Source organism: Lampris incognitus, chromosome 2, assembly GCF_029633865.1.
Source record: "Lampris incognitus isolate fLamInc1 chromosome 2, fLamInc1.hap2, whole genome shotgun sequence".
Lineage (NCBI taxonomy): Eukaryota > Metazoa > Chordata > Actinopteri > Lampriformes > Lampridae > Lampris > Lampris incognitus.
In genome coordinates, this window is record NC_079212.1 from 87,689,580 (window position 1) to 87,701,075 (window position 11,496).

At 47.8% G+C, this 11,496-nt stretch overlaps 1 protein-coding gene across 1 annotated transcript; it reads left to right on the top strand.

Annotated features, from left to right (window-relative positions):
* Positions 1-1,443: 1,443 nt before the first annotated feature.
* On the top strand, positions 1,444-7,686 carry b4galnt1b (beta-1,4-N-acetyl-galactosaminyl transferase 1b). Its single transcript, XM_056274858.1, has 10 exons — positions 1,444-1,658; positions 1,807-1,983; positions 2,907-3,013; positions 3,474-3,511; positions 3,652-3,832; positions 4,042-4,134; positions 4,259-4,446; positions 4,625-4,765; positions 5,496-5,733; positions 7,469-7,686. Exons 1-10 carry the CDS (start codon positions 1,444-1,446, stop codon positions 7,684-7,686), a joined length of 1,596 nt encoding a protein of 531 aa, XP_056130833.1.
* The last annotated feature ends 3,810 nt before the right edge of the window (positions 7,687-11,496 follow it).

Genomic DNA, 11,496 nt, shown 5'->3' on the forward strand with positions numbered 1-11,496 from the left:
ACGGGAACTGGTGGACCATCATTACGTCATTACGTCATTGCATGGCAGTGAGAACCGCCTGCGGCGCTGTGGCGACATTTTACTCATTTACGACATTTTGCCCAAGTAAGCTTTCTGTTGTTGTCGTGTTTTTCCTCTGCGTGTCTTCTCTCTTGTTTCTTTCAGATGGAGGAAGCACTTTGTCCTGCCTGTCCATCAGCTGCATGGTTTCCGAAGATGCAGGTGCCTTCAGAGGACGCCCTTACGCTGACTGGATAGAGGCAGTTGGGTATATTTTTTGAAGATTTTTTTTAAAGATTGTGTGAATACATTACTTTACTGTACAACGTGTAAAGAAAGTGAGTTCTCTCCATACGGAAATGGTAAAAAAAGGAAGTATATATTTGGGTTTCTTTGCTAAACTGACATACTCCGAGAAAAAATAAATCCCCTGGCCTAATTAGGGTCGTTTGGTTGTCGTTACTGCCAAATATCTATTTCTGTAACAGGCTAATAGAGCCATATGGATCCCACACGGAGTTAGCCAGATGAATCCGACATTGGTATTAGTCTGGAAAACGTCACAGAATGACTTCCGAAGATGGCCTGGCCACCAAGCAGCCAGGACAACCACAGCACGCATCTTCTGGGAAAGCCCAATGGCATCAACAAGCACATGACTCATTACAGATCGCCAGGCTAACCGGCAACCGGGTATCGTGAGATTTCGTGCCATAGTCACGAAATCTAATTTATGAAGCGCTACGGCGGTTAGGATTAGCGTAGTTTTTGTGTTTTCAAAATATATGTAAGTGACCAGCATTCTCCCGCGAGGCCAGACCAGTCAGAGCCAGCATCTTGAGAACGTCACTCACGCAAGATAAACTTGGCTCGTAGGAATGCATTGGATACAACTTCATGGTGCCGGACAAGAACATTTCAGTTACATCGTGTCTCCCAGCACGATTTCATATATTACATTTCGTGACTGTGACACGAAATCTCGCGATACCGGGCTGGGAGTCGCCAGCCGCTTCTTTTCACCTGACAAGTGAGGAGTTTCGCCAGGGGGACGTAGCGCGTGGGAGCACCACGCGATTCCCCCCAGTTCCCCCTCCCCTCTGAACAGGCGCCCCGACCGGCCAGAGGAGGCGCTACTGCAGCGACCAGGACACACACCCACATCCAGCTGCCCACCCGTAGACACGGCCAATTGTGTCTGTAGGGACGCCCGACCAAGCCGGAGGTAAATTCAAACCGGCGATCCCTGCGTTGGTAGGCAACGGAATACACCGCCACGCTAACCGGATACTCCTCCTGTCTTCGTTTTTCTACAATATTTACAGGTCACACTGAATATCCAGGGGTTTTGACCAGAAAACATCAAAAGAATAAGGTGAACGCCCAGCAGACTGGTCCTGGCTCTTCTTTACCTTTGTGTGTCGTGTTGTTTCAAGTTTTAGAATGCGCTCCCTAAGGAAGACAGTGTTGTTAGCCATTTTGGTGTCGGTGGTGCTGGTACTGGCCATCCTCCATTCCTGGCCAACCCGGGCCTACACCACGGTCGACTTGTGGCAGCGGCCAGGACCTGGAGCAGAGAGACATCTAGAGGAAAGGCTCCCAGAACCAGATCACAGATCCAGAGACATCCCCTATCGCTTAAGGGAAAGTGTGGCAAGGTGAGGCCCAAGCAAGGTTCTTTCAACTAAGCAGTTCTGTTTATTGGCCCTTGTCACTTCAAACTCACCATAGGAGACCTGAGTTGGAGACATTATATCTGACATGCTGGATGTCCTCCTGTGTTTTTGTCTCTGGCGAATTCCCCAGTTTGCTGGCTCGCAACGGGTGCATGTGTGAGGGGGAGCGCGGCGGTCTCAAACTGCCGTTTACTCAGCTCTTGTTTCCGCGAGTGTCGGCTCACCCCTTGCACACTGCCTTTGAGGCGTCCGAGCTGGAAGAGATGAAGAGGAGGAGGGCGAAGGAGTACCAGAGTTTCCAGATGAGGTGAGCAGCATCACCAAGCATACGTTGAAATGTTTCATTAGGTAGAGGCTCACTGTTTGGAAATAAGCACTGAGACTGGATTTAATGTCTTTCACAACAGCAACCAGTCAATCCCAGACCAGCACCTCAGGACAACATTATGACAAATCAAATACATCTTGCATTAAGTTCCCTCTCTAGGGTTCAGCCTGTAGAGCTTCTCTAATTGTTTTCACATATTCAAAACACCACTCAGGCTTTAAATGTGTTGCAGATTATTCAAAACAATAAATCCAACATATTGTAGCAAATTCGGGATATAGCCGGGAATCCGCCGCAGCTGGTAAGCGAACCCGGGTCGCCCGCACCACGGGCGACTGCGCTAAGGTCAACTAAATGGCTCCAGTCAACTATAAGAGGTCCGACCCATTAGCCAAGGGCTAGTGAGTCTACACATCCATGGTCGTTACACTACCCCCCCCCCTTCGGGAACCAACATCCTCAGGGTGCACGCGCTTCCGATGGCCTCACGGTCTCACCATCCCACTTCTGACTCCAATGTAGCAAACTCAGGGGCAGCCGGGAAGCGAACCCGGGTTTGCTTCTCAGCTGCCCCCTGAATTTGCTACCCTGGTGTCAGCAGTGGTGTCAGAAGGGGATGTTTAATATACAATGTAGCGAATTTAGGGGGCAGCCGGGAACCGCCGCCACAGCCGGGAAGCGAACCCGGGTTTCCGGCACCATGGGCGACTGCGCTAACCAGTCAACTAAAGGGTCCAACTCGTGAGCCAAGGGCTAGCGAGTCTAGTTATCGGTGGTCGTTATAATATTATCGTTTTCCATAGACAGGTTTTAAGTCTTTATAGACTATTTACAGCTGTAGTTGAATCTGTGTCCATCCTGCTGACCTGACAGAGGTTCTGATATCACTGCCACCCCTTCAGATCTCAGACCGCTGCAGACGTTCTCATCGTTGCAGAGGCCAACAGTCCTTTACAGTACCCAACACAGGGGGTGGAGGTGCGGCCACTGAAAACCATCCTCATCCCAGGTACGACTCGGATTTATTATTTTGATGTAGTATTATTTATTATTTATTTATTATTATTTAGCATTTCAGATTTATTATTTATATTCATTTATCATTTATTATTATATTCCTTATTACAGACTTAAATGCTAAAGATCTTTTAGCAAGAGATTTTAAAACCAAATAATAACTTCATGATCACCTGCAAAATTAGATTGTTGTGACAAGAGCACAATTTAGATACCTGCCAAGGACGATTAAACCCACTAGTGCTTCATAGATATATATATTTAGTTGACCATATATATATATATATATATATATATATATATCCATAGTAGGAAGATTTTAGGATTTTAGGGAGCAGAACATGGCCCAGCGTAAACATTTAGCAGTCGAGTGGTCATTTTCTGTTTGCTGACCAGATATGGAGTAAAAATGTCCCATTGGCTTTACCTGAACTATTGTCATGTGCTTCCAGGGTTGGCCTTACAAGACCTTCCCAAGGACCATTACTCAGTAAGTTTATGAAGTATTTCTCAATACTTTTTCTTCACCTATCAGTTTATCTTACCTTTTCAAGAGGTGCTGGACTCCTAGTGCTGCCGTTTAAATGAAGCATGTACTCTTCCCTGTCACCTCCTGTCTGTCTGCTGTAGGTTAACATCTCTGCCAAGCTGGGAACGCTGAATGTGGCAGCAGAGGTTGAGGGGGTAAAGGTCAAAGGTGATGGTGAGCCGCACATGACTCTGTCCAGTAGCCTTCTGCCTAATCTGAATCGGCAACTGCAATACATCACCTACACCAACACGCTTTTCCACCCCAGCACGGCAGACACAGGTGAGCGGGGTGTTTTGTGGATGATAGGAAAATAGTCCAGCACACGGTACTGGAACCATCCGCTCGTGTCTTCAGAGGCTGGGTAGTTTATGGGCCTTGCAGTCTAAGCAAGAGCTTGAAGCTAGTCATTCACAGAGGCCTGGCACCGGACTGGCCCGTTTGGTATGACGAACTGTGTTGGAAATGTTTGTCCTTCTTGTGTCTTGTAGTGCAGTTTGAGACGGAAGGACATCAAGCCTTCTTCATCATCAAGATAGGCCACGGCGTGACCCCCAAACTCTACAACACAGGACCCAAAGGAGGTACACCACACTGTCCAAAGTCAGCTAATGCCATGATGCAAACTCACAGAACGATGCAGATGTGATTTCATTTCAGAAACCCCGAGGGTCATCTTCTCTTCTCTGGTCTCTCGTTCTCTCGTAGAGTATAACGTCAGCGCCCTGGTCACAATCGCTACCAAAACCTTCCTGCGGTACGATAAGCTTCAAGATCTTATCGACAGTGTGAGGAGATATTACCCTACCGTAACCATAGTAATAGCCGATGACAGCGAAAATCCCAAAAGTGTCTCCGGGCCCTACATCGAACACTACATAATGCCCTTTGGAAAGGTACGGACATGCACGGCGAAGTTCCAGCTTCACCAACACCCACCACTGAATTAACACTCAGGATTTGATAAGAACGTAAAATGAACCCTCGTCTTTCCCACAAGTCTGGTGATGTTCCTCAGGATTAGATCTCTGCCGCTGCTTGTGACCTTCTCTGGGTCCAACCCTTGTCTTTTAGGGCTGGTTCGCCGGGCGAAACCTGGCTGTATCCCAGGTGACCACCAAGTATGTGCTGTGGGTGGACGACGACTTCATCTTCACATCCAACACCAAGCTCGAGAGGCTGGTAGACGTGCTGGAGAGGACCACTCTTGACCTGGTGAGGAACAAGGGAACTGGCCGGTCGGTTTGGCTTCAGGGATGGGGACCACAGGCGTCAAGCCAGCTCTGGCGGTTGCTGAGGAGCTTGAGCACCGCACCCCCCCCCCCACACACACCTCAAAATAATAAACTTGAACACGAATATGCTTAGTCATGTCAAGAATACCTTGCGGAACATGTGTTGATAACTGGAAAGAGATCAGCTGTGTTGTGAACCGTCAGATGATAGAGACCAAACACGATGACGCATGGTTTTAACTGTGAGACCAAATGCTTCAACCAAGGCTTTGGGCATCTTACACCTCAGAACGTCAGAATGACAGCTTCCAGTATAGCATAACTCATGTACAGTGACTCTCGGTCATAGATTCAAAACCATATTACGTTTTTTTCATGGGTAGATTTAAAAAGAGCATCAGACCAGTGGATCTTCAGTTTTGGTGTGCAGAAATGTCGTCTTTACACAAAAAGCCCCATTTTATTTCCGCAACAGTGAGCTTTTTGCTCTTGGAGAATATGGGAAATATACACTTTATGGACTTTCAGGCCGCCTGTCCTTCTAGACGAACACCCACAATCAGTCATAAGCTGGTGTCTATAGTGTAACCCCCCCCCCACTGTGTGTGTGTGTGTGTGTGTGTGTGTGTGTGTGTGTGTGTGTGTGTGTGTGTGTGTGTGTGTGTGTGTGTGTGTGTGTGTGTGTGTGTGTTTGTGTCATCTTGCTTCAGGTGGGTGGCGCGGTGCGGGAGGCCACAGGCTACACTGCCACCTACAGGCAGACCATATCCATTGAGCCCGGGGAGGAGAACGGGGACTGCCTGCACATGAGGAGGGGGTTTCATCACGTCATCAAGGGCTTTCCCAACTGCGTCGTCACTGATGGGGTCATCAACTTCTTCCTGGCTCGCACCGATAAGGTCCAGCAGGTGGGCTTTGACCCACGTTTGGCCCGGGTGGCCCACCTCGGTGAGTACAATGTACCCTTGTCTGAATGGGGTTTTTTTTCCTAACCGAGCTCGGTCGACAAATTTGTTATGAACGTTCATAAAATGTGAAAACTTTGACGAGAGTTGTGGTTTGACGTGAATAAACTGAATGAATGAATGAATTAAAGATTTTTTTTTACTCTTTCGGATTTTCAAAGATTAATAACTTTGTGAAAAAAAACACAAACCTGTTGCTCACTGATTGCCCCTAAAATTGCATATATTTGCATTGAAATGAGTTTTAGATCAATTGCACACAAAAAGTTATAAGATCTACCTAAAACGACCTTGGGCGGTCAAAATGACGGCCGGTTTTTAAACTCTGTATTCTGTCAAGATAAATACCCAACTGAGATATTAAGGCATGACATGTGTTAGTTTGTGTGTTAGGGAACGACTGACACCAAAATTAACATTTTAACAACTGTAATATTATTTTTAAACAATTTAAACTTCAGAGCGACATGGTCGAACTTGAATAGCAAAATGGAAATAGTGGAAAATATTGCCTGAAAAACAAAACGGAAACATATAGTTCTAATCTAATAAACGTCTAATAAACAACTGAAAAGAACAATTGAAACAGTCCCAAACAACGACTGGAACTTAAAAACTACTAGAACGACCGTGGGTGGTCATTTTGACCGTTTTGGATGTTCAGTTTAATAACTTTGTGGGGAAAAAGATACAGACCTGCCGCCCCCTGAATGCTCCTGAAATGGCACATGTTTGCATTAAAATGAATTTTAGATCAATTGCACAAAAAAAGTTACGATAAGACTTACACAAAATGACCATGATTGGTCAAAATGGCCGCGTGTAATTTGCGCGTCATCGTGCGCGTCATGTCACGTGTGTTGTCGCGTCATTTCCTTCGCAACGTTCAGTTATTTTTTTTTACATTTCACATTTTATAGGATTGCTACTGTAAACTACTAATAAGACACGTTAGCCCCTAGCTAACGGCTCTGATCCTTTAGCCGAGCGGTTAGTGATGTCGCCTTGTGGTGCAGTACACCCCGTATCGAATCCCGCACCGGGCAAGAAAATAACCGGTTACATTGGTGGCAGCGGTGGGATCCGGAAGTGTGCAGATCCTCAGAAGTCTCTTCGGAGCGCGGGAATAACAAAGCGCGAGGGCGCGCTTCCGGGGAGGGTGACGACTGGAAACTACTAATAAGACACGTTAGCCCCTATGGGTCTGACCCTTTAGCCGAGCGGTTAGTGATGTCGCCTTGTGGTGTAATATACCCCGTATCGAATCCCGCACCGGGCAAGAAAATAACCGGTTACACTACCTTTGTCAGAGTAGCAGTATGTGTTTTCCGTTTTGTTTTTCAGGTAATAATTCCAACATGTCTGGTTCCAGACGCCGTTCCAGACGCACCGTGAGTGCTTACAGGCGTTGGACAGCGGCCATTTAAAATTATTTGAAAAATAGTATTAAAGTTGTTAAAATGTTAATTTTGGTGTCAGTTAGTTTCATAACAGACACACTAACATATGTAATGCATTAATATCTCAACTGGGTATTTATCTTGACACAATATAGAGTTTAAAAACCGGCGGTCATTTTGACCGCCCATGGTCGTGTTAGGTAGGAGGGAAATCCCGGTCGTTCTAGTGTTAAGTTGCAAGAATCGCACATTTTGTGTGTCTGTGAAATGAGAAGACAGGTTAACTTCGTCTAATTAGTTCATTTATCTCTTTGACAGAGTTTTTCATTGATGGCCTTGGTTCGCTGCATGTGGGCTCTTGTGACGATGTCATCGTTAACCATGCCACCAAGATCAAGTTCCCCTGGGCCAGCCAGTCAGAAAGCGACAAGACCTACACCAAGTTCCGCTACCCACCGGCCTCCTCGGATGCCACGCACACTAAAAATGGTCTCTTGTTCTTCAAGAACCGGTTCCAGTGTTTGACACGTAACTAACGCGTCCTCTCCGCCCTCCTGCCCGCCCGCCACACGTTTCATTTATTTTGCTTATCCTGAGTTGCCAAAGAAGTTCCCCTCCCATGCGTCCTGTCAGACAAGGTTTAAGACGAGCATTTTCAATTTGTCCCTTTGACGATGGCCTTTTGTGAAATTCTTGTCAAGTGAATTTTATGGTTCCACCAGAGCAGCTGTACTGAGTCTCCCCTTAAGAAACATGCCCGCAGAATGCTGCAGTTAGCTGACAGTTCTTGCAACACATTACAGTTCTCTCCAGAGGAGGACCGTGAAAAGTTCTGGAGTAACTGTACAAAGATTTAAAAAAGGACGGTTCAGTGCGAACATATCATCTCGTTTACACAAATTTAAAGGATGATTCAGTTTGTTTTTTGTTTTTTTTTACAAACTGGGTCTTATTTTCATAGTTTTTGCCATTGTGCGTGTCAGTTATGCCATGTTGCTCATCACCTTCATGGTGGAGATCTTGGATATGGGACCACCGCTGGACTCAGCTGCACCACAGCATCTTATGGGACCTACGATCATCAGACATGTTCCAACAAGTCCAATTTAACCCAATTAGTATCATGCATTTGGTCGCCTCTCTCTCTCTCTCCCTCTCGGTCTCTCTCTCTCTCCCTCTCTCTCTCCCTCTCCCTCTCTCTCTCGCTCGCTCGCTCTCTCTCTCTCTCTCTCTCTCTCTCTCTCTCTCTCTCTCTCTCTCTCTCTCTCTCTCTCTCTCTCTCTCTCTCTCTCTCTCTCTCTCTCTCTCTCGTGGCCCTCTCTCATGGTTGTGGTGGTTCAAAACTTTTGAAAAACCCGTTTCATACTGCAAATTGAGTGCTAACTCCTCAGCTGGTTTGACGCCCAAGTACGACCACCAGAGAAGGAGAGGTACACCTGCCGGGGATCTGCACAATAATGAGTTCCCTCCTCTAGTCTAGACCATGTACTTGGAACTGTCAGCAAAAATTTAAGTTACAAGTTCCATCCATCCATTATCCAAGCCGCTTACCCCTACTCAGGGTGATGGGGATGCTGGAGCCTATCCCAGCAGTCATTGGGCGGCAGGCGGGGAGACACCCTGGGCAGGCCGCCAGTCCATCACAGAGCCGACACATTCACACCTAGGGACAGTTGAATACGGCCGATTCACCTGACCTACATGTCTCTGGGCTGTGGGAGGAAACCGGAGCACCCACACAGGCACGGGAAGAACATGTAAACTCCACACAGAGGACGATCTGTGATGACCCCAAGGTTGGACAACCCAGGACCTTCTTACTGTGAGGCGGCCACCCAAGTTACAAGTTATCGCTCGAAATGTCCAATATTATCGACAACAGTTGATCGCATCGCTGATTCCTGGTTCAACTTGCAGGAATTTACAGCCTAAGTCCGCGGTGGCGTAGCGGTCTAAGCATCGGCTTGGTGTCGATGCAGTTGCCCACTGGGGACTGGGGTTCGCGCCCCGGTCTCGTCAGATCCGACTATGGCCGGACTCGATGAAGCAGCAATCATTGGCAACGCTGTCTTCGGGAGGGGGGCGGAGTCGGCTTGTGTTCGTCATGTGAATGCGTCTCTGTGTGTGTCGGAAAAACAGTGGTTCGGCTTGGATTCGCCTTGTCACGAAAGTGGGGAGGCAGTCTCCTTCGAGACTGCCGGCCGGAGAGATGCAGTTGGCGAACGCATGCAATACGAGGGTGGGTGTTTGAATTAAAATAGGGATCAATTGGCCACTAAATTGGGAGAAAAAAGGGAAAAATCAGAAATAAATTTTAAAAAAAATGTAAAAAAAAGGAATTTACAGCCTATACGAACCATCAATAAAGTACCCAGCCAGCCCAAGAGAGCAGTCTTACAAAATGGCAAATCATGTACGCAGTCTAACTGAGGCCTTGGGGGTGGGGGGAGTGTTGGTTGAAAGGACAGGTTTAAGGATTTTATTCCTTTGCCCCATAAGATGCCACAGTAAAGCTGAGTCCAGCGGTGGTGCCATGCCCAACATCGTCACTATGAAGCTGGTGAGTAAAATGTCAACTGAGGTGCACAATGACAAAAACTATGAAAATGAGACCCAGGTCTGCAAAAAACGAAAACGGAATCACCCTTTAAGTAACTACACGTCAACTTCGCCCCTTTCCCAGTTTGTTAATCCCATAAATTCTCATGGTGTACTCTAGGCTGATTCAGAGGTGGGAAGATACAAACCGTCCGTCTCAAATCTTACCTGGTTTGACATGACTGGATCATTCTATTGCAGACCAAGCATTGAGAAAAGTGAAAGTCCCACAGGTGGCATGGTACTGTGCATTGACAAGGGAGACAGAAAGACAGAAAGAAAGAAAGAAAGAAAGAAAGAAAGAAATCCAAGTCACCTTATTTTCATATAATTTTTGGGGAGAGCAGAGGTTTATGTGTCCTCTTTTTTTGACCTTGCACTATACACAAAGACTGAGCTGGGAGAAGCAACAGAGGAGACGGAGGAGGAGGAGGAGGAAGAAAAAGAGGAAGAAGAAAGAGGACTCGACATAAGTGATGACAAGGGACTTTTCCCACAAAGTGACGATCACAACACAAGCAGCCCTTTTGCCCATACGCCGCATGAGGGTGGATCAGAACTCTCACTGTGTGATACCTGTGGACTCTGGGCCGTCTGGGTGTGCCAGAGGTTGTGCTCGGGGGGAATTTGGGGGCGTTATTATGAATCCCACCGCACTTCTAGGCAAGACACGTCCCGCGCAGCATTCAAGCGCTAGGATTGGCCAGGCGCCCCCCAACTGCACAGTAAGCAACTGCAGTTGCCGCACTAATCTCAGCTACGGTTCTAATTTAAACCACCTTAGCCTGTTTTACTTTAAGAAAGTCACGTGACCAGAATTTATTTCAAACTCTGCCAACATTAGGCTAATTCAGCTGGTTGATGCAACGAAACTTCGGCGCTGTAGCGAACCTGTCTGCGGACACCGCCGGGCGTTGCGGGGATTCTGCTGTGGCACGGCCGTCAAAAGGTTGACGCTAGAGCCAACTTGGCGTAGACACGGAAGTAGGCGTGATTGGCTGTTGCGTCGGCCAATAGACAGCGCGGAACCTCGAAGCGGACTGACTGCCAGACCGAGAGACAGAGCAATAGTTGGGGTGAATTACGTTAACGTTAGCTAGCTAGCGATAGCAATAGCGGTAGGGTTAGGGTTACAGTATGATCTGGCAGTGTTAAGGTCAGTTGTAAGCTAGCTAGCTAAAAAAAAAAAATTTCCCTTTCCAATTTTGTCCCCAATTTGTATCCGGCCAATTACCCAGCTCCCCTTGAGCCGTCCCGTTCGCTGCTCCACCTCCTCTCCGCCGATCCGGGAGCGCCCCGACCGACCAGAGGAGGCGCCAGTGCAGCGACCAGGACACATACCCACATCCGACTTCCCACCCACAGACACGGCCAATTGTGTCTGTAGGGACGCCCGACCGAGCCGGAGGTATCACGGGGATTCGACCCGGCGATCCCTGCGTTGGTAGGCAACGGAATAGACCACTACGCCACCCGGGCGCCAGCTAGCTAGCTAGCTAAATGTTTCAGTGCGCATCGTTCGTTTCAAGTCAGTGCACTTCGAGGTTCCGCGCTGTCTATTGGCCGACGCAACAGCCAATCGCGGCTGCAGCAGCCAATCACGTCTCCTTCCGTGCCTACAGCCCGCGGGATCTAGCGTCAACCCTGTCAAAAGGAACACTCGCGTGTGCATGGACGCCCAGCCAATCCTAGCGCGTGAATGCTACGCGGGGCGTGTCTTGCCTAGAAGCGCCGCGGGATTCATAAAG